At 44.5% G+C, this 22,950-nt stretch overlaps 1 protein-coding gene and 1 long non-coding RNA gene across 5 annotated transcripts; one reads left to right on the top strand and one right to left on the bottom strand.

The window, feature by feature from the left end:
- Positions 1-619: 619 nt before the first annotated feature.
- Positions 620-3,654, top strand: LOC309369652. 2 transcript variants are annotated; one of them, XR_014168225.1, is made up of 2 exons: positions 620-757; positions 2,801-3,654. It is a non-coding gene; the product is annotated as an uncharacterized lncRNA (long non-coding RNA). The 2 variants fall into 2 exon arrangements; XR_014168226.1 differs by having other exon boundaries at positions 2,966-3,654.
- Positions 3,655-13,316: 9,662 nt separating this feature from the next.
- On the bottom strand, positions 13,317-18,324 carry LOC309370096 (transcription cofactor HES-6-like). Of its 3 annotated transcripts, none has more exons than XM_081911511.1 (4): positions 17,855-18,324; positions 16,625-16,720; positions 16,425-16,503; positions 13,317-14,019 (listed from the first exon to the last, which is right to left on the bottom strand). In XM_081911511.1, the coding sequence occupies exons 1-4, from the start codon at positions 18,050-18,052 to the stop codon at positions 13,610-13,612; spliced, it is 783 nt and encodes a 260-aa protein (XP_081767637.1). In that variant the 5' UTR covers positions 18,053-18,324; the 3' UTR covers positions 13,317-13,609. The 3 variants fall into 3 exon arrangements, with proteins under 3 accessions (XP_081767637.1, XP_081767636.1, XP_081767638.1); XM_081911510.1 differs by having other exon boundaries at positions 13,317-14,022; positions 17,855-18,320; XM_081911512.1 differs by having other exon boundaries at positions 13,317-14,022; positions 17,869-18,034.
- Positions 18,325-22,950: the final 4,626 nt, after the last annotated feature.

The raw sequence follows: 22,950 nt of genomic DNA on the forward strand, positions 1-22,950 counted from the left end.
ATTTCACAGAGCGCCAGGCACCCCGAAGTTCATCTGTTCAATTTCCCTTGGCTCCTGGCATTTAAACCACGGTGGACATTATCAAACGTTTGTTCTGCGAAGCTTAACGATTGCATGTTTGCTAGACTTTCAATATTTACCTTTCAGGCTATCTCAAGCCCTGTTCATTCTGCAGCTGTTGTCTTCCCTCCACCCCACACCACGAAATAAGACAGGTGCTAACTGGCAACTTGTATGTTACATGTTCCTGAGTTCAAAGAAATGACAATCTTTTCATTATTTAGGTAAATCCACGAGGGAATTTTGCAGACAATCCACAAGACAATGCTTCCCCCCCCCCAGGTAATTGGAGCTGCACACAAACACACACCACATTTACCCCAATAGTACTGCTTGTGATCACTGCACAAATATTGAAGGGGAGGGGGGATACCTTTTTGCAGGAGGAGAAACCTGTTTGATTCCTTTACTTGCAAAGCAGAGGTATGCACTCCAGCACAAGAAAAATAGTTAAGGCACATGGAAAGAATATTGCTTTCCTTAAGATGAGACTATAATGTTGAAAAGCCAAGGTATTGCTGTGAAAACAGATTACTCGCAAATTTCCCCCCCTCTTTCCTTTTTAGGGAACTATATGGGGCTCGTATTTGCTTGAGTGGAGAAGCTCTGTGAGGAGAGGTCAGGGAAACTTCCAGCCAGAAGGACAGCCAGCCAGGCTAGAAATGATGAAGCTGGGAGCCCATGCTGAGGAAAAAAGGTAAAGGTAAAGGACCCCTGGACAGTTAAGTCCAATCAAAGGTGACTAGGGGGTTGCGGCGCTCATCTCTCTTTCAGGCCGAGGGAGCCGGCGTTTGTCCACAGACATCTTTCCAGGTCATGTGGCCAGCATGACTAAACCACTTCTGGCACAATGGAACACCATGAAGGAAACCAGAGTGCATTGAAATGCCGTTTACCTTCCCGCCACAGCGGTACCTATTTATCTGTTTGTACTGGCATGCTTAGGGACGCAGGTGGCGCTGTGGGTTAAAGCCTCAGCGCCTAGGACTTGCCGATCGAAAGTTCGGCGGTTCGAATCCCTGCGGCGGGGTGCGCTCCCGCTGCTCGGTCCCAGCGCCTGCCAACCTAGCAGTTCGAAAGCACCTCCGGGTGCAAGTAGATAAATAGGGACCGCTTACCAGCGGGAAGGTAAACGGCGTTTCCGTGTGCGGCTCTGGCTCACCAGATGCAGCTTTGTCACACTGGCCACGTGACCCGGAAGTGTCTCCGGACAGCGCTGGCCCCTGGCCTCTTAAGTGAGATGGGCGCACAACCCCAGAGTCTGTCAAGACTGGCCCGTACGGGCAGGGGTACCTTTACCTTTACCTTTACCTTTACTGGCATGCTTTCGAACTGCTAGGTTGGCAGGAGCTGGGACAGAGCAATAGGAGCTCACCCTTTCTCAGGGATTTGAACCACCGACCTTCTAATCGCCAAGCCCAAGAGGCCCAGTGGTTTAGCACTGCTCAGGGTGAAGCAATGAGGGGAGAACTGTGTATGCCACCATGAGCTTCTTGGAGAAAAGGTGGGATATAAATGCAGTAAAAAATAATCATGCAAATTCAAGAAGATCTATTTTGTTCCCACTGGGAGGTCCCACTGACTTTTACCCCAGATACCTTGAGAAAGCTCTGTACATGCATTTAGTTGTTCTCTCTCTGTGGGGAAAGAGGTGATCTCTTAAAATCCCAGATGGGTCCATAGGCCCCCAAACATGGGTATAACATACCAATAGCAGAACTAATGCAGATGGATCCAAGTTGTGAAAATTTGGTTTATACTTTGGTTGCAAATGCCCTACCTACCTACTTGCTTGCCCATTTACTTACTTTCTCTCCCTTTTTTTAAAAAAAACCCCTATTTAATAAAAAGCACGGAGTATCTGAAAACAAACAGAAAACTCCTAACTCATCATCTAAGGGAAATAAAAAATAAGACATTGGCCTCTTTTCTTCCTTTTATTTGTATTAAATGCAGCATGCATTTGTTTACTTATGTTGATGGGTTTTGTTGCCTATGAGTTGTTCAGCTGTTTCAAGCCAGCAGTGTTTTAGGTTCTGATTCATACAAATAAATGTACAGTAAGAACTATGGAGGGCAGAGCAAGTTTTGTGGCAGAGCAAGATACCCTTGAATGGTAGAAACTGCCCAATTTTGCTTGCTTGCTCAGGCTGCATACCCTTCTCTCCCTTAAAAGAATTGTGCATTGCAGACTTTTTAAACAAAAACAACCCTGGAAAGTCTGGCACTAAGATTTAGCAGATCCTAGTCATTTCTAGACACCTCCCATCCCCCATCCCTTCAGTCTGTCTCCCCTTCCCCCAACCACCATCTGTCTGTCTCCCATTGTAAATGCTTCGCTTCCTGATAAGACTTTCCAGTTCCCACTCCCCAGCCCTGCTGCCTCCCCATCCATCAGTTCCTTGCAGTAAATGCTCTTCAGGCAAACTCTCGCTTCTTCCTCCATCTACCTTCCTGCAGCCCGCCTCCCCACCCCTCCAACTTTTCACTCACCAAGAGCCAGGCTTACAAAGAGGCTTGCAACTAGTATGGTCTTTTAGGTGTGCTTCACACTTCAGGCACCCCAGACAAATCCTATTAGGTAAGTCCTAAGGAGCTGCATGTTTTAGCCACATTGAAGGCAATGGGACAAGTGACTCGTGGCCAACTTGATTCTTACTGATTTCAATGGGACTAATTTGGCTGGACCCAACTCCTTGCCTAACCAGAAAACTCACCAAAACGTCTTGAGCCCCCCCAGGCTTTGCTGTGACATTGCAGCCAACATTCACTGTGACCCCAGCAGCTACGCACTCCCTGTTAAGGGAAGAGACACCTGAAATTGTTGTTCTTGCCCTTTCTGCTGTTTAAAATGAGCATCTGCTGTGCAATTGTGTGCCAGGCAACGATTTTGTTTTGGTTTCAGTCCTGCACAGACATGCCAAGGAAATATTTTCTTCATTGCATTTTCTCTCTCTTGGAAGACTTTGAAGCATTGCTACACAACCCGTGCTACATCCTTTGCTCCTGTAAGCAGCAGGTTACTAAGCCATAAGGACCAACAACGAAAATGAAGCTCTGTCACTTAGACCTACTTTGTTTTGACAGCAGAGGGTGAGCATCCTGTCTGTTCCCATTAGCTGATAACTAGAATCTGAGGCAAAGTGTGAAATCCAGACCATGCTCAGTTTTACACAGCGGTGCAGTGAAGGGGGAACACAGCTCGGGGACTTTTTCCGGGCATCTGCCAGAGTGCAAGAATAGTGGGCAAAGTTCCCTTGCTCTGGCAAGCATGTGAGGTGACAGCAAGGCTTTCAAGTTTGCACAGAGGAAGTCAGAGAATGAGGAAGATAATCCAGCTGAGGCTGCTCATTTCTTTTCTTTGATGGAGCTCTTATACTAGCAGTTTAAAAGACTAATATGTCTTCACACAATTGAATACCTAGTGAAAAGCTCCCAGTTGCATTCTAACTGGCTGAAGGTATTTTGTTAAATCTCAGAGCGCTATATACAAGTTGAACCTATGCAGGGAATAAGCAGTGCTGAGTTCAACGGTGATCATTCTCAGGAAGCTGGCAGTCATGCCAAGCCTAATAACCTGGGTATTAAAGTCTCTGGTTAGTGTGTGTGCCTGTGTTGGTTCTTCTTTATCATTAAGCCACACTTGAACCAGATGGAGGATTCCTTCCAGCGGAGGTCTTCTGGCAAGCAGAGAACTGACCTGGGTAAAGTAGGAGACGTGGCCGTAGGTGTGCATAGGACTGTGTGTTATTAGGTAACTCTGGATTAGTGCGGTTCATGCATGCATGGCAGTGATGGGGAACCTCAGGCCCAGGGACTGAATGTGGCCCTTCAGACCGCTCTATCTGGTCCTTGAATCCCCCCCCCCAGGCCACACACTCACACCCAAGATTTTTTGCTCGCTGGGATGTGTTCTTCCACCCCCCACCCACTTCTGTCCCTCCTGCTGGAATGTGCTCTAATGACTATTGCTTGTCCAGAGCGAGGAGACATGCACTTTGGCACCTGAGGCAAACCACAGAATGGTGTTCACTCCTGCCAGATAAGAAAGGGTAAATGAACATTGGGAACAAAGTGTGTGTGTGTGGGGGGGTCAAATCCACCTTACCCAGTGGTTGAAGTGGGAATCAAATGTTGTTGTTTGTGGGGGAGGCTGCTCTGTAGCACACTAGGTTGTGCTAGCCCCTGCCGTTTTCTTCCTATGGGGGGGTAAGAGACCACCCAGAGGCTGCGTTGGAAAGGGTTGCTGAGAAGGTGGCAGATCCGGCCTACAAGGAGTGCCCTGAGGCTGTTGCTGTTATCATGGCAGCGTCAGCAGCAGCAGGTGATGCATTCTTTGGAGATTGGATCCTGCCACCACCTGAGGCAGTTGCCTTGCCTCATGGGTGGGCCAGCCCTGTGGCCAACTGTACCAAGGTAAGTTCACTATGTGTTGCTCTGCCCACTTTTGTCCCTGGCCCTTGGCCCTTGTCAGACTGCCCAGAACAGGCATCCCCAAACTCGGCCCTCCAGCTGTTTTGGGACTACAACTCCCATCATCCCTAGCTAACAGGACCAGTGGTCAGGGATGATGGGAACTGTAGTTCCAAAACAGCTGGAGGACCGAGTTTGGGGATGCCTGGCCCAGAAGGTAACGCAAGCCCCTCACTAAAAGGATTCCCCACCACTGTTGTATAACAAGCCATCAGGAAGTATTGGATAATGTGCAAGAGAGAATTGCTACTGCCCACTCACCTGCTACACCCATTCTTTAGCAGTTCTACGATAATAAATATATGCTTGAGGAACTGCACTGGCTTTATTTATTTTCATTTATTCTGCTTTTTTTTAATTTGTTTTCATCTTTAGGGTTTTGAATGTTATTTTACAAATACTGTCAATAAACAGAGAAACGTCCTTACCCACTGTCATCACACAGGTGCCAAAAACAGAGAAAGCGGCCATGGTGCTCCTCATGCCCAGGGTGCTTATAGGAAAAGGAATATATTTTATCGATTCATTTATTATATGCCTCTTCCTACTAGGCTTCTGAGCGGTTTGCAAAGCATAAAAACCAGTTGCATAAAGATTAAACAGCCGTAATTAAAGCACACAATATAACAATCTCATGATTAATGCATTTTTTAAAATCTGTAATTAAAATAAAGAATAAAACAATCCCATCAAAGCAAAATTGCTACTAACGCAGGAGAGTCGGGTTGAGAGATCAAGGGAATGCCTATGTAAGCAGGTGCATCTTCAAAAGGCATCAGAATACCAACGCAGAGGGGGCCTCTCATATTTCAGCAGGGAGTGCATTCCATCACACAGGTTCCACCAGTGAAAAAGCCCAATGATGATCATGCTCTGGCAAAACCAACGGAATTTCAGTTGTTGATCTTAATGCCCTCACTGGGTAATGACAACAATAGCTCATGAAATTCAGGCTTGCTGCATGCTTCTCAAACTGTGGCCCAAACACCCAAGGTGCTGAATTTTCAGTGTCTCAATGAGACCACAATGAAAACGCTGGAGGGCCCCATATTTCTTGGAAGGTTCTGTTATATCTGCTGGCTCTGTGTAAAAGATTAGATGGGGCAGCTATACTTGGTGCTCTTATTATTGATTTGTTTACTGCCAGTGTTGAGCTAGAAAGGCCTGCCAGAGCTGTTTATAAAGCAATGAAAACAAGACACCTGATTTGACCAAATTCTTGAGGAGCTGGTTTTGTAACCTTGTGTCATTTGTATGGACACCAGAAGCCTCTGCCGAATCAGGCCAATGGCCCATCTATTCCAGCATCCTGTTCTCTCACTGGCCAACCAGAAGACTGTGGGAAGCCTAGAGACAGGAAGTGAGTGCAAGACAGTGGAGGTGGAACATAGGTGTTGTGGTTAGTAGCCAATGATAGCTTTATGAATCTGTGTAATCTTTATAGTCATCCAAGTTGCTGGCCCTCACAGTCTCCTGCAGAAGTGAGTTTAATTATGAGCTGCACGAAGATACGTTTTCTTTCATCTGCCCTGAATCTTTCAACATACAGCTTCACTGAATGCCCGTGAGTTATCCATATTTATCCATTTTCTCCATGCCATGCAAAGTTTTATAACCTTCTACCTTGCCTTCATTATTAAATGCCTCCTAGCTTCTGAACCAGGGACGTGGGTGGCGCTGTGGGTCAAACCACAGAGCCTAGGACTTGCCAATCAGAAGGTCAGCAGTTCGAATTCTCCGCGACGGGGTGAGCTTGTGTTGCTCGGTCCCTGCTCCTGCCAACCTAGCAGTTTGAAAGCACATCAAAGTGCAAGTAGATAAATAGGTACTGCTCCGGCGGGAAGGTAAATGGCATTTCCGTGCACTGCTCTGGTTTACCAGAAGTGGCTTAGCCATGCTGGCCACATGACCCGGAAGATGTATACTGGCTCCCTCAGCCAATAAAGCGAGATGCGCGCCACAACCCCAGAGTCGGTCACGACTGGACCTAATGGTCAGGGGTCCCTTTACCTTTTTAGCTTCTGAACCATAATTTGAGGACGGGCTGATAATAAAAGAGTGTTTCATAATAACTGTTCTAGAACTTCCTAGAAATGTTTACATTGTGGGTTAAACTGAAACCCCATGCAGGAAAGAAACAACATCAAGATCTAAATGAATCAAGGGTCTGGAAAGCAAGCCTTACGAGGAGCGCTTGAAGGAGCAGGGTATGTTTAACCTGGAAAAGAGGAGACTGAGAGGAGCTATGATAACCATCTTCAGATTTCTTAAGGGCTGTCACATGGAGGAGGGAGCATGCTTGTTCTCTCCTGCTCTGGAGGGTGGGACTCGAACCAATGGCTTCAAGCTGCAAGAGAGGAGATTGAGACTAAACATTTGGCAGTGGAATAGACTTCCTCTGGAGGTGGTGGACTCTCCTTCCTTGGGGCTTTTTAAGCAGAGGTTGGGTGACCATCTAGATGCTTTAGCTGATATTCCTACATTGCAGGGGGTTGGACTAGATGACCCTCAGGGTCCCATCCAACTCTAAGGTTCTATGATTCTATGAATATATCATATCCAATCAAGTCCAAGAAAAATTCTTTTAAAAATAAGTTTATTTACAGTTTTCATTTGTAACAAACAATTCAGCAAAGAAATAAAAACAGTTCTCACTTATTGAACTTTGACTTCCCTCCCCCTCTTCCAGCTGTTCCATGAATTTACCCCCACTTCCCCTCCCTCTGCATATCTCAGTTAACTCTCTTTATTCTTTCCTCCTCTATTTCATACATATATTAGAAACTGCAAGTTTTTACAGTAATCCTGCTAATGCCTTAAATTGTTTACAGTTTGTAAATACTCAATAAATTATCTTCCATTCCTTGATTAAAAAAATAAATCTGTTGTCTTGATTTCTGCATTGTCCATTAATTTCTATAACCATTCTTCTTTCGTCTGGACTTCTTCTTTCCGTTTTGGGGTGGATATCATTCTTGCGGCAGTGCTTGCATACATAAAAAAATTTCTGTATTGTTTAGGTAACTCTGATCCCATAAATCCCAAGAGAAAAGCTTCTGGGCTGTTGCTTTTACAAATGTTAACTTAAACATCTTTTTCAATTCATTATATATCATTGCCCAGTAAACTTTAACCTTATTACAAGACCACCACATATGGAAAAAGGTACCTTCTTTCCTGTCCAAGAAAAAATCCATCCCCCTGCACCCCCAAAAAAATCCAATAATTTTTTGTAAAAATTTATAAATAATTTAAAAGCAACAGCACTGTTCGCTGAGTACATCGCAAAGGAAAGTGTTTTGTATTTCACAAAGTGAAAATAACCACATTCTGCAGCTAAATACTCATATTGCTAGCGCTACTTTTCCTTTCGGTTATGTAACTTGGAAAGAAAGCAGTAGCAGTGCCTTGGTCCTGCAGGAACTGTGCCATGACTCCCTCTCCTGGTCCTGAATAGTCAATGTTACTGCTGACACTGAGGAAAAGCTCTGGGTCTTCTGAACTTCAGCTGCTTTCCTGTTGCTTGCAGGAAAGGCTTCCCCATCCTTGCACAGCCGCCAGCAATTCTCGGATGAAAACGCGGGGGGGGGGGGGAGGATTGGTGGAACAGTAGCTCCTCCTACTGTGATGCAGAGCAAGTGAAATGATACCATGGGATTTGGTAGGTGATGTTTGCCCTCCCTTCAAAGATGCTTAGGGTGATTTCTAATGCACTTTGAGGTACCACAAATTTACACAAATCTGGTTCATCAGGTATCAGAATACACACACAAAACAACTATCTTGGAGTAACTGAGGGATCTATTTAATTATTTGGAACCGAAACCAATGGCACCAAGTTACAAGAAAGGAGATTCTGTCTAAACATAAGGAAGAACTTTCTGTCAGTAAGCACCATTCGACAGTGGAACGGACTCCCTCAGGAAGTGGTGGGCTCTCCTTCCTTGGAGGATTTTAAGAAGAGGTTGGATGGTCATCCAGTTGAGATTCCTGCATTGTGGGGGAGGGGGCTGGACTAGATGACCCTCAAGATCCTTTCCAACTCTACATTTCTATGATTTTGGTAAAATGGCAGCAAGCACCCCACACGGTAAAATAGAAAAGGCACTGTACTGTATCCTATATCCTTGGTTTGTGATCAAATACTTCCTGGTCCTATGAATGTCAGGTACAGTGTTACCTCAGGTTACAGATGCTTCACGTTACATACGCTTCAGGTTACAGACTCCGCTAACCCAGAAATAGTACCTCGGGTTAAGAACTTTGCTTCAGGATGAGAACAGAAATTGTGCTCCGTCAGTACGGCAGCAGCAGGAGGCCCCATTAGCTAAAGTGGTGCTTCAGGTTAAGAACAGTTTCAGGTTAAGAACGGACGGTCCAGAACGAATTAAGTACTTAACTTGAGGTACCACTGTACTGACATTAACATGGCTATAATTTTGTTTTGCAAGCACAGTTGCCCTTCCCAGCTATGTGTGGTATTTAGACAGGATGAGAAGGATGGCAAGTATGACTACCAGTCATCTTCACCAATGAGATCTTATACAGCAAATCTGCATTCACATCACATGACCGCCTGCCATCTTCAGCATGTTTACTTGGATGTAAAGTTAGTAGGTGGCAAGATGCAAAAGCAGGTATCTTGGCCTTCTGTACCTTTAATAGCTGAACTGCACCTATAACACCTATAACAGCATGACAAGGTACATCTTTTGGGCAACTATTACAGGTGCAGAGACCATGTCCTCTTTTACACCTAGCTATCCTTGAAACCATTGAGCAAGTACATTTGGAACTGGGATTCTGGACTCCATCATCAGTGTAGTTCCTAGGCTGTAAGTTCTGATGAAATATAGAATTCCTTCTACCTAATTAACCTGCCCCACTGAAGCCATACGCAGAAGCATGTGTCTGCAAACACATTCCCTGCTAGAACTGCGCTTGCAAACGGGTGCCAGATCTCCCAAATGACAGCAACAAAGCTATGTGTGTATGTCTGAGAATAAGCCAGACTTGACATTTCAATAAACATGCAAATGATCACACTCTGGATTTCTGTGTCAGCATTCAGAGCTGTAAAGGTAAAGGGACCCCTGACCGTTAGGTCCAGTTGCGGACGACTCTGGGGTTGTGGCGCTCATCTCGCTTTATTGGCTGAGGGAGCCAGCATACAGCTTCTGGGTCATGTGGCCAGCATGACTAAGCCGCTTCTGGCGAACCGGAGCAGCGCACAGAAACACCGTTTACCTTCCCACCTATTTATCTACTTGCACTTTGATGTGCTTTCGAACTGCTAGGTTGGCAGGAGCTGGGACTGAGCAACAGGAGCTCACCCCGTCACGGGGATTTGAACCACCAATCTTCCGATCGGCAAGCCCTCACAACTAAAAATGAACAGAGAACCATGTGCACACCAGCACACATTGAGAAGAGAGGGTTGATCTGGAAATAGTGGGACTGAATTCAGGCTTCCTGTTGTTGGCATCTATCTGTCTTGAGAGGCAATGGTGTGCGCATTTAGGAATGAAGTCAAACCGCTACATTAGCAGCACCGAAGGGACCTTCTTGGGGAGCAAGCCTGGGCAGTGCGTATGGAGGTCCTGGACTGCCCAGATGACAAGACCCCCATCTAGGGCTCACTGATGTGGTCCAAAGGAAAGCAGAGCAAGATGTCTGGCACCAGCTTGGCTGCAGGAGTTACTGGAGGCATACAAGGTGTCAACCAACTGTTAGAAGAATTAGAAACCCAGGGTGCAGGGGAAGTCCCTAACTCACTGAGGATTTGAGACCCATTGGCTTCCTTTACCTGGTTTAACCAGCCAGAGGAAGCCATTCCCAGCATGTCCCATGTATCTGCCATAGCTAGGATGACTGGATACCAAACAGGACAGGGCTCCTGCACTTTTAATAGTTGTGCAGAAAGGGGGGCTTCAGCAGGTGTGCCTAGCTGGTGCAGGCCAGCTAGTAAAGGTATCAGGAACCCTCTCCTCTTTGGTGCCTGGTGACCTGAGCCACAGAATACAGGCAGCCTACTGCTACTGTCACATATTACAGGACAGAGGACAGGATTGTTAGGATCAAGGGGTTGGATGCAAAGCAAATATTCTGTCCATTGATTGAATTATTGCATAAAGCTCCTACAGCAAAAGTCTATTGAGAGTTAAATACAAAGCCAAGGTTCTGATATTTTCATATATCTGCAACCTAATTAAGAAGTAGAGAGTGATAATCTCTCCACATTTAGGAATACGCTTCTTTATACTGCACTAGAAGCATATTTTCTGTTTAAAACGGTAGGCCAGATTTCTGAGGCTCTGCAGAAGTGACCCAGAGTTTTCAAAGGCTGGACCAATGCAAAAAAAAGGACAGGCCTTTTACACCTGCATAACTCTGTAAAAGATGGAATTTCACCCGGCACAACTTGTCCTTCAATTTCAATTACAGTAAATGATTGCTCGATTTCAATTAAATGATTGCTCCTTTTACTAACAACCAGTCCTTAAGTCCCACTGCAGCTTTATTTTTATTTTATTTATGTTTTAAAAGAACATCTTGCAAAAGCCAACTTCCATCAGCTTGCAGGGATTGTCCACTCTTATGAAGGTGTGACCTGGTTCATCAGTTTTATATAACCCACATCCCCCCTTGTCCTTCTTGCCTCCTTTCATCTTGTGTTTTCTTGCATTTGTAAACTGTGTTTGTTTGTGTGTGCGCACACACAATTTAATTTAAGTACCAAATAAAACATGCATAAAATAATAATGACCCGATTAGAGTTGTCACCTTTTTTTCTGGAAAAACTCTTCTACTCAATGAATGAACACTAAACAGGCTGAAGTTTTTGCAGCATGGAAATGCAATGCTATTTTTAAACAAAAACTTAACAACCTTAACAGAAAAAGTCCCTTGCATTCCACCTATGCAGTTATTCCACCTCAAAGTCTGATAACAACATAAGGAGTGATTGAAAGGAAGACATTCAGGCTGAAGAGGAGTTTTTCCCAACCAAACATTGTTCTGGAACTGATAGATAAGGTAGTTTAAGTGCTGCTGTTAGAGCATTCTAGGAGACATCCTGGTTTCCCCAAAGGCAGCTTTTAATACTGCCATCCTGGTGCTATCCTTGCTAATGGCTTTTCAAGAGGAGAGGATAAAAAGAGAAGAGTTACACTAAGAGAGGTGCTAAAATACAAGGTGATGACATTCACTCTTCCTAACTCTCATCAAACAAATCAGTGTGCATAATTAGCGTCCGGATTCTGACGGGTCATTAATTAGTATGCACAGTGTTTGTTTAAGCGGATCCCTCCCCCTTGCTCTCTACTTTTAAACTGAAAAGAACTTCTAATTGCTTTCAACTTGGAGCGCCATAGCAACCAAATGTTGACTACCAAGTTTAGAGGGTTCTCCCAGTGCTTGTAGGTAGGCTTCTCAATGAACGAGTTCAGGATTCGTGTCTCATCTTGGAAGTTCAACAGGGGAAATATCTAAGCAAATTGACACTATTATTTAGCAGAACAGCTCACTTTCTTAACGGTTTAGTGCAAAAAACAGCCTGTGTGGATTTTGTTTTCTTTGAGAAGCTATCTGGCTACCTTTGGGGTGGGAGGAAACAGACGTACAGCAGACACCTAATAAAAGGGGGAATTGGTTGTTCCTATTGGATAATCAGCAATAATCAAAACCTCACTCCAAATAAGGGATGGAATTGGGCATAGAATGACACCGTCATAATATATTATTACTATTACTATTAATACTACAGTTGTACCTTGGAAGTTGAATGGAATCCCTTCCGGAAATCCATTCGACTTCCAAAATGTTCGAAAACCAAATTGCGGCTTCTGATTGGCTGCAGGAAGCTCCTGCAGCCAATAAGAAGCCACGGAAGCTGTGTCAGACGTTCAGGTTCCAAAAGAACGTTTGCAAACCGGAACAATCACTTCCAGGTTTGCAGCGTTTGGGAGCCAAAACACCCAAGTTCCAGGGCTTTCGGGATCCAAGGTACAACTGTATTACCAACATTACCGAGTACCAGCTGTTTTCTACTCAGTCTTCACCAATACCTTATCATGCCCTGATCAAGGCCCCCGCCTAGGTCTTGAAGATGCAAGATCCTTCAATGAGAACCATATAGAATCAAAGATCTGTAGAGTTGGAAGGGAGCACAAGGGTCTTGTAGCCCAACTCCCTGCAATGCAGGGATCTTTCGCCCAACGTGGGTTCGATCCCACAATGCTGATATGAAGAGTCTCATGTGCTACTGAATGAGCTATTCCAGGACTATGCTGCAAAGTTTTGCTAAACAGTACCATCTCAAACTCCAGGTGAGGAATAGCATGTTTGAATGCTCTCTCTTATAAAAAGCCTTCTGCACATCTAGAACACTTGCAAGCTAAGGGACACAACTGCTTCTTCTTTTTTCCTTCAGTTGCAGTGGAGCAATGGAGACAAGTTCCCCCTACTGTCTGTAATCCTGGGAAATAGAAGTAGAAATTCCCCAGTTTTGGAACGGGCAGCAGCTCAGTGGTAGAGTGTCTGCTTTGCATGACACAGAAGGTTCTGGGTTCAATCCCTGACACCTCCAGGTAGGACTTGCAGAAATCCTTGCCTGAAATCCTGGAGAGCTACTGCCAATCGGTGTAGAGACAATACTGAGTCCGATGGATCAATGGTCTGGCTCAATATGCTCCTATTTAACCGTAGCTGCATAAGAAAAGTTAAGAAAAGTAGCTGCATAAACGCAAGACCAGCATCTCGCTGTGGTTTCTATTTTTATTAATAAGTTGTTAATTCTTTTAATAGCATATGAAAAGGAACATTATATAAGTCACATACACTAAACAGCCCAAGAGAAGATTCTATAAAATAATTTAGATGCATTAAATAAATACAATAAAATAGCAGCCTTCTACAATGCAGGCTACGCAGCGGTTTACTTCGGCTTGAAGTACCCTGGTCTTTAGTACACCTACAGGAGCAGACTTGCTCCAAAAAGTGTTTTAAAGAGGCATATCTATAAGATACATATAAAAGAGGGTCTAAGATTAGAAATAAGGTTTCTCCAAGACAAGTTTTACCACGGTCTCCACATGTCTAATGACCCCATGTTGATGCCATTGTGTGCAAAATGAGACTGCAGGATCTGACCGGGAGGAGACGACTCGCGCTGATTACAGTGCGAGGGTGTTTGGGGCTGGAATGGCTTTTTCAACCCCGGCTTGTCTTCGGCGGGCTGGAACTGATCCTGAGATTGGTTGGACCCTGTGCTATTCCCTTTGCTGTTCCCAGGGGTGGAAGAACTCAAGTCTGCCTTGCAGGTTTCCTCACTAGATCTGGGCAAGGATTTCAGCAGGTGGTTCAGTAGCCGTGCCCCAAGGGTCTTGTCCATCCATTCACAGGTCAGGAGGAGATTGTGGACTTCGTGCATACACTGGATATACCCAGTGCTGTACCTCTGCTGAGCTTCCAACCCCATCTTGGAATCTGCTGAACAAGAACAGAAGACGCTTTCTGTTATTAAAGAGTCAAGACTCTAGTTTATAACCAAAGTCCGCCCCTGCCCAATATAATGAAAAGTCGCCTTTTTTCATATAACACACACTCTCTTGTCACTGACAACAATCTAGCCTGATAGCCTGCTTCAGCATAGCACTTTAGTATTCTTTGCAAGTGCAAACATTATTGTTTCATGTGCTTAGTTCACCAAGATATATTTGGTTGCTAAGAATGGTCTACAAACCCTCGGAGGTTCACAGTATCACCTTTGCTTACAGAGTGATGTATAATGTGTTAAAAACCAAGCCGCTAACCAATCCTAGCCATGTTCACTCAGAAGTAAGTCCAATTTAATTCAATATGACTTAATCTCAGGTAAGTGGAGTTAGGATTGCCGTCTAAGTTAACATCTGGGCAACACCTATTTAGCTACTGCTAAGCTAAATAGGGACGCAGGTGGCGCTGTGGGTTAAAGCCTCAGTGCCTAGGATTTGCCGATCGAAAGGTCGGCGGTTCGAATCCCTGCGGCGGGGTGCGCTCCCGCTGCTCGGTCCCAGCGCCTGCCAACCTAGCAGTTCGAAAGCACCTCCGGGTGCAAGTAGATAAATAGGGACCGCTTACCAGCGGGAAGGTAAACGGCATTTCCGTGTGCGGCTCTGGCTCGCCAGAGCAGCGATGTCATGCTGGCCACGTGACCCGGAAGTGTCTCCGGACAGTGCTGGCCCCTGGCCTCTTAAGTGAGATGGGCGCACAACCCCAGAGTCTGTCAAGACTGGCCCGTACGGGCAGGGGTACCTTTACCTTTACCTTTTAAGCTACGTAGCTGAAAATGTGAGCAAAATACCTTCAGGCAAAGTTTTGCTTTGTGGGGACCACCTCTGAAATATGTGCAGCCCTTGGAAACTCTATACAAGTACCGTTACATTCTATTGCCTCATTTTGGTACCCTGGTTATTTTATCTTCAATGCTTTGGACTTCATACATGAAAAAAATATATCTGGGGCTGTTTTGTCAAGCCTACACCAAGTGGCTATTATTACCCAGATGTATGCTCCCAGCCAGGGACGCGGGTGGTGCTGTGGGTTAAACCACAGAGCCTAGGACTTGCCAATCAGAAGGTCACGGTTCGAATCCACGCAACGGGGTGAGCTCCCATTGCATGGTCCCTGCTCCTGCCAACCTAGCAGTTAGAAAGCACCTCAAAGTGCAAGTAGATAAATAGGTACCACTCCAGCAGGAAGGTAAACGGCGTTTCCGTGCACTGCTCTGGTTCACCAGAAGCGGCTTAGTCATGCTGGCCACATGACCCGGAAGCTGTATGCTGGCTCCCTCGGCCAATAAAGTGAGATGAGTGACGCAACCCCAGAGTCGGCCACGACTGGACCTAATGGTCAGGGGTCCCTTTACCTTACCTTATGCTCCCAGCCTAAAGAAGAAACCTTTATAGGCCTTTCTGTGGAGGTGGCACCAAGGGTTATTTTGGGTTAGAAGAGCCATCTCAGTACCTGTTAAGCCTTTACTTCCAAGGAGATGCTCCAGCCTGTTGTCCCGGCACCAGACTACACAAGGCAACTGTTACAAGAAGCCATGAATTCCTAGTTGTAGTCCCAACGTGCCTGTCACTGCAACTTCATAAATGAAACTATTGTTGCTGCCATGTTGAGTCCCTTGCACATGCACTGTTAAAGGCAAGGACTTCAACCGATACTTTATAGTATAGCTATGAACAGTGCTAACAGCCCTCCCTCTTAAGTATTGATATCATGTAAGAAAATGGGCACTTCCAGTCAGCAATTTTCCCCCTCTCAGCTTTGCATTAACACACTAAACTAGAAATGGGATATTGTGAAGTACTTCGTGAAAGCACATTCTTTAAGAGGCTTACACCATTATAGTGTGGACTTGTTGAGACACTGGAGACACCAGAAGGTGAGAATTGCAATTCAAGGACAGCAGTATGAATGTTTGGGAAATAGGATCCTTCTATGGTTTTGTTTGAAGATGTTGAGTGGAGTGGACAGCCTTCAATAAACAATACAGTAAGCAGATTTTCTGAGAAGGCCCCTTCAGTGCTATAATGTCTAGTCAGAAGTGAGTTTGATCGGACTTTCACCCAGGTAAGTATACATAGGATTGCAGCCTTGGTATTTTTTATTTAGCATGGAGTCCAGTAGTCACTGCTTAAACTGTTCCGTGTCACTGTTTTATACAATTTACAAAGTTTTATCAGTAACATCAGGCTGGAAAAGTACTGTCTTCTGACTTTTCTGTTTTACTTTTTGAACAATGAGATTGGACGGAACAATGTTCAAAGCAGTGCAGAAGTTACAGAGGTTTGAATAAACATGAAGGGGTAGAAGAGTAAAGCATAGAAGTACATAAATCCACTTACCCATAACTTTGCTATTTTGGATATTCTGGAGATGCTTTACAGTCATTTCGAGGATATCTGCTTTTTCAAGTTTAGATTGCTGTTTAAAAGTGCAGCAACAAAGTGGGTTATTAGTGGCAAAAAACTGTTTTTGAACAATGCTGAAAAAAATAAAGCAAAAAGGGAGATGGAGCAGAGGCACGCTAAAAACCGACACTTACATCAAGCCGAAAGGCCCCAACAACAGTCTCCTTGAGCTGGTCCAAGCAGTTGTTGATCCTCTCCCTTCGTTTTCTTTCAATCAAAGGTTTTCTTAACTACAGTGATTAGAGGGAGAATGTGAAGAGTACCTTTTCTACATGGAAAGCTTGGGTCCTGCTTTTGGCTACTGGTCTTGTCAGTTCAATGCACACAGGGCTTCAATGTTTTTGTTCTTAAAAACAGATGCCTTTTCCATATAGCAGCAAATAATTCATGGGTACCACTGTGGCCAGTATTTTACCAGTTCGGTTGTCTCTCCTGACACACACCCATACACCAGATTTCCACCTAGTTCAATTTTGTATAAAGTCTGACAAGGAAAACTGACAGCTCAATCCTATACGTGTTTACTCAGAAGTAAGCCCTACTCCCGGGTAAGTGTGCGTAGGATTGCTGAATTTGTTTTGCCTAACAACCCAGTTACCAAGGAAGAAACAGGAAACTGTGATTTCAGTTATGTCCAGGGCATGAGCTTTGTTATAAAACTCTCCATAAAAGCTTTTTACAAGTTTCCCATAATCTAATATATTGTGGTTTTTATTAAAAATTTCATTCCACAACCCACCCAGTCAGACAATTCTTTTGACAACCACTTGCAGTTGTATTTTTGCTGCTGATTGTGATGGAAATCAGGTCAGGTGGAACATTAAATCCCTGCAGTGCTGCAGGCTTTCATTTCTACAACAGCATATACTAAATTCTACACACAAATAATCTACTTTCTAAAAAAAAAATAGTTTGTGATTAAAATTAAGCATATAAAGCAAAATTAAGAGCAGTAAATATAGTTTATATAAACTAGATATACTTTTCTCCTGGGTCACATGTATGGACTGAAATATACAACTCCATATTAAATATGTGTGTACAGATAACAGTCAGAGTCTGCACACACCCATGTGTTGTGTACTTTACCTTTGGTGCCAAATTGCTCTTAGCTTATCTCTCAATGCTGTCTGTGGGTTAGTCGCTTGAGAGCTAAATTAGGAGTTACCTCCTAGTAAAACACAGAAACAGTGACCGCTAGAATGTGAACACATAGGGTTGCACACAACGTTAGTCCTACTCAGAGTAGAGCCATTGAAATGAATGCCTAACCTTACATCCATTCATTTTGATGGCTGTTAGTTGGATACATCCCATCCCGTGTCCTTAAACCCTCAAGACATCTTCTATCTCAAGCCACTTACAGAATGTGACATACCTTCCTTTCCTCTTTGGTGTTGGAAAGCTTCTGCACGCAGCTGGCCAGGGTTGTGGCAGTCATTGTAATCCACTTCGCCTGCCCCAAGGCTTAGGGGAGAAAGGGGAGAAAGCCCTTTGGCAGCTGGCTGCTCCCCTTGCCTTCTGGGGCTTTCTCTTACATGATTGCCCTGCTCTGCTTGCATTTATAGTCTGGTATTAGCATGTGAATGAAGGCATTGCTTGGCTAGCCCTCTTTTCCCACAGGAGGGGTTGAGACCAGAGGCTTGTGACCATCAATCAAGGCTGACAGGTCACTACTTTTCAATGGGCAAATCGTACACACGCACACACACATCCCGCTCCTAAAGAGCGACAGATGTCCAGCCTCTACAAAGCTATGCTTGGCAGAAATCTTTTGTTAAGGAGACGGCAGAGAATGAGAGCACTACGTGAAGGCTGCGCAACCCCTCTCAGTTGGCACCGATTCCCATGGAAGGGGTGGCTACAACAGGGTAAAACCAGTTACACCTGGGCAATTGGGGTTAGTGGTTTTGTTGTCTTTTGTGTACAGGTTCCACTTTTTTTTGGTCTGTGAATCCTACATCTCACGCTCTTGATCTTCCCATCAAAATAGTCTGCATTAAGAAGTGCCCAACTGGGGTAGACTTTGGTGATCTTTTGTAATATGGCGCCCTGTGTGAGACCAACATCTGGCTCCCACAATGGATATTCTCAGTTATGGATCTTCTCAATTTTATGCCCCCTTGGCTCGGCCCCTTGTGCTGGGGAACTGCCCGCACAGCCTTATTTCTGGCACCGATGCCAGTCTTCTAAACAGGAACTGTGGAATGTAATCTCTCAGGAGTTGCCTACATATCTTGCTTTGTGCTATAACTGGTAGACTTTGGATCCTTGGGCAAAACTTAAGTTTAGTACCCAGGTTACTTCCTGGAGATAGGCAGATGTGTCAGTTCCATTTTATCCGATGACAACAGAGGTGCAGATAACATGAAACTGCCACAGCTGTCTATCTCCAGAACTTGTGTGGAGGAAGCCACTGAATTTGCATTGACAAGAACAAATGATACCAATCTTATCGTTGCTAAGGAATACTCCAAAAGGGCACCGCACCTGGATTTTGGAACTCCCTCCCCAGGGAGACCTGCCTAGTCCCCTCTTTTCTGGTTTTTCATTGGCAAAGCCCTTGTTGTTCAGACAGGCCTTTCACCTACCAAGGCGAATTGACTTTTGCTGCTGCTGCTGTTTTTTGTCTCCTTCTCATTGGCTGCTGCTTCTAATCTGTTTGCATTGTTTTTAATCTGCTCTATTTTTTAATATATAGATACAGAGATATTTTAATTGTGCTTTTTTTTTAGAGACATTACCTTGCCAACAAAGGTCCGTATAGTAAAAGCTATGGTTATCCCAGTAGTGATGTGTATGGAAGTGAAAGCTGGACCATAAAGAAGGCTGATCGCCGAAGAATTGATGCTTTTGAATTATGGTGCTGGAGGAGACTTGAGAGTCCCATGGACTGCAAGAAGATCAAACCTCTGCATTCTTAATGAAATCAGCCCTGAGTGCTCACTGGAAGGACAGATCTGAGGCTGAGGCTCCAATACTTTGGCCACCTCATGAGAAGAGAAGACTCCCTGGAAAAGACCCTGATGTTGGGAAAAATGGAGGGCACAAGGAGAAGGGGACGACAGAGGACGAGATGGTTGGATAGTGTTCTCGAAGCTACCAGCATGAGTTTGACCAAACTGTGGGAGGCAGTGGAAGACAGGAGTGCCTGGCATGCTCTGGTCCATGGGGTCACGAAGAGTCGGACACGACTAAACGACTAAACAACAACAACAACAATGCACATGTCCCAAAATGGTATTTCATGTTATTGTTGCCCAGCTTCAGCTCTCAATGGTTATAGAAAGCCCTGTGAGGACCAGAGAGCATGTTGTGCAAAAGAGCTGATCTTCCTAAGCGCATTTAAAAGTTTTAAAACCAGCTGTGTGAGGGAACAGCAGTACTGGGAAAGGAGCTAATTATTTTCCCTGTATTAACTTCCTGATCTAAATTCCACCCACTAGTTGCTATCATTCCAAATGTGATGTGGTGGGGGGTGTCAGAAGATGGGTAACATTTATAGCTATTTGTGGAGGTTTTCACTTGTTCTTAAAACTGCTCCACCCAATTTGATTGAAGAATTATGGTGGTGGTGTTTTTTTTAACAGCCGAATCTTTTCTACAGAATCTTTTCTATATTTTTATTTCATTTTGATTTGATGCTGCTGCAGATTTCCCAAGCTGTGAGGTGGCCAGCTCACATGAGATGTCAGTAATGAATGAAATATGGAAAGAAGTCTCAGTGCATGGCCATTTTATTTATTGAAGGGATTTTTATACTACCCTTCAATAAAAATTCACAGGGCAGTTTGCAGAAAAAGAAAAAACCAAAGCAATTAATTGCACAAATAAAATACAATAATAAAAACGCAAGACCTAAAAGGCTGTAATATCTTCAAAGCTGTAGAAAAACAGATGGCTGCTCCTCCAAATATTAACTGCATGCACGACTCCTTGCATGCACTTTATCACATAATGATACATTCTTCAAAGGAGAATGATTGACTACCGGTACTTACAGTGATGGAGAAGGAGGGGAAAGTTTGTGCAATGCACAAGGGAGGGGAATGCAGAAACTTTGTACTATTTGCTTATTTATGTGCAGAGATTCAAATAAAGAAAGTATTACTGCAGTTTAAACAGAAATACAGTATATCTCACCATAGTGGTGAAGACTGACAAATTGAACTGCTCAGTCTTCAGTCCAGGAGCAGCCTATTAATGGACAATGTCAGCCTTGTTAAGGCTGCTTATCTTTAACTTGTACAGTGGTACCTTGGTTCTCAAACTTAATCCGTTCTGGAAGTCCGTTCCAAAACCAAAGCGTTCCAAAACCAAGGTGTGCTTTCCCATAGGAAGTAAGGCAAAATGGATTAATTCGTTCTAGACTTTTCAAAACAACCCCTAAAACAGCAATTTAACATGAATTCTACTATCTAACGAGACCACTGATCCATAAAATGAAAGCAATAAACAATGTACTGCAGTCACACAATCAATCTATCAGTAGCTGAACTGGGTTCCATATAGTCACAAAAAACAAAACAAAAAGCCACAAAAATGCAAAAGAAATAGCAAAAACAGACAGACCTCAGTGTAACACTCAAAAGAGAAGTGTGGCACTCAAGTCAGAAGCATAACACTCAAAATGGAGCATATTCGGCTTCTGGAAAAAGTTCACAAACGGGAACATTTATTTCCGGGTTTGCAGTGTTTGGTTTCCAAGTTGTTTGAGTACCAAGGCATTTGAGAACCAAGGTACCACTTGGAAAGCGCAGCCTTTCAAATAAGAGACTGTCCTCTGTAAACCTTAGCTTTGAAGGAAAGTCTTCAAAAATTGCCAGCCTTATGGTGCTCATCCTTCCTTGTCTCACCTTTTTGGTTCAGGCTCAGTTCTATAGTAAGGTAGCAACATTGTGGAGAATAGCAGTTCCTACTCACTTGCTAGATGGCACGATGTCTACATGCAACTCTTTTTTATAAAAAAGTGCAACAAAACAGATCTAGGCAAAAGAAAAACCCCAGAATGATAAAAACAATTCCAAAAATAATCTGCCAACTAGAATATCTGGACAAAGAAGAAGGCCTTCGGCTGGTGCCAAATAGATTGTAATGAGCGCCTTCTTAGAAAGGACATTCCAGAGTTAAGGTGCCACCACAGAAGATGTCCTTCCCTTTGTAGAAGCAAAGCATATGTCCAGTAGAGAATGTGGAAACAGAGCAGCTATTTCACCTTTCACAAATAGTGGCACGGTAGCACCTAAGCAGCTCCAGGGGTTTCTGTGTGGACAGCCTTTTGTGGCTGTTCCCAAGACTGCTTCTCTGGAATTCTGCTCTTGCATCTAACTTCATTTCTTATTCTCCCCTCCCTCCTTTTCATATCACAAGGCTGACAAACCAAAGGGCAACGGCAGGGCAGAGGCCAAGAACTCTTGTGCACAATGGGTGGGGAATTCCCATAGATCCTGGGCTTGGCGTCAGATTCATGGATAACAAAGGATTGCAGCTTGAGCTTTCCTCTCTGGAGAAGATGCTCCTTGGTTTACCTAGCTCCTTGACTCCACTGTAAAATCATTGCGGTGATCTTACCATATCAGGCAGTGTGAAGGCATAAAAAGAGAATAGGTACGCCTTCAGGAGAGCACTTACATGAAAGAAGAGGGACATTATTCTTTAATTCTCTTCAGTTTTTCAGTTCCCCTCCCTGAAACAAACAATGCCTTTCAACAAGACTTTGGTCTTTCAAAGTTGCTGTTTCCTTAGGCTTTCAGATGCCCACTCCTTCACTGAGTAGCCACCTGAATCTGGACCTTCTAATGCCCTGTAGCCCAAGCAGCTGGGAGGCAGCTTGACCTCCCACTCTAACTCAGAATGGGGTCCTTCTGCTGCAGGTGAGCTGTGGTCCCAGCCTAAGAGTCCTTCCAGGGAAACCTTTGCAGACAGGCCTGGTGAGGTCTCTTCCTGGATCTTCCAAATCCATGCTGGAGTTGAGGACCTCTGTCGGTTCCCCAGGGTCTCCTGGCTATGGGAGATCTTCAACAGAAGGCAAGCCATTCAGGGCGAGACCAGAGCGCAGTGTGACAATCCCATGCAGTCAGTGACGCTGCTCTAGCCCATTGCTACACTTGTCAATATCCTAAACATTCCCACTCCCAGCTTTCCCACCTGTTAATCAGTCACTGACCACTACAGAAAACTTATTGCAAGCACCCTCGTTTTAACTACCCTTAGGCAGAGTTTGCATTTTGTTGTTGGTGTTTAGTCATTTAGTCGTGTCCGACTCTTCATGACCCCATGGACCAGAGCACGCCAGGCACTCCTGTCTTCCACTGCCTCCCGCAGTTTGGTCAAACTCATGCTGGTAGCTTCGAGAACACTGTCCAATCATCCCGTCCTCTGTCGTCCCCTTCTCCTTGTGCCCTCCATCTTTCCCAACCTCAGAGTCTTTTCCAGGGAGTCTTCTCTTCTCATGAGGTGG

The sequence above is a fragment of the Podarcis melisellensis genome (genome assembly GCF_964234715.1).
Source record: "Podarcis melisellensis genome assembly, chromosome: 5".
Lineage (NCBI taxonomy): Eukaryota > Metazoa > Chordata > Lepidosauria > Squamata > Lacertidae > Podarcis > Podarcis melisellensis.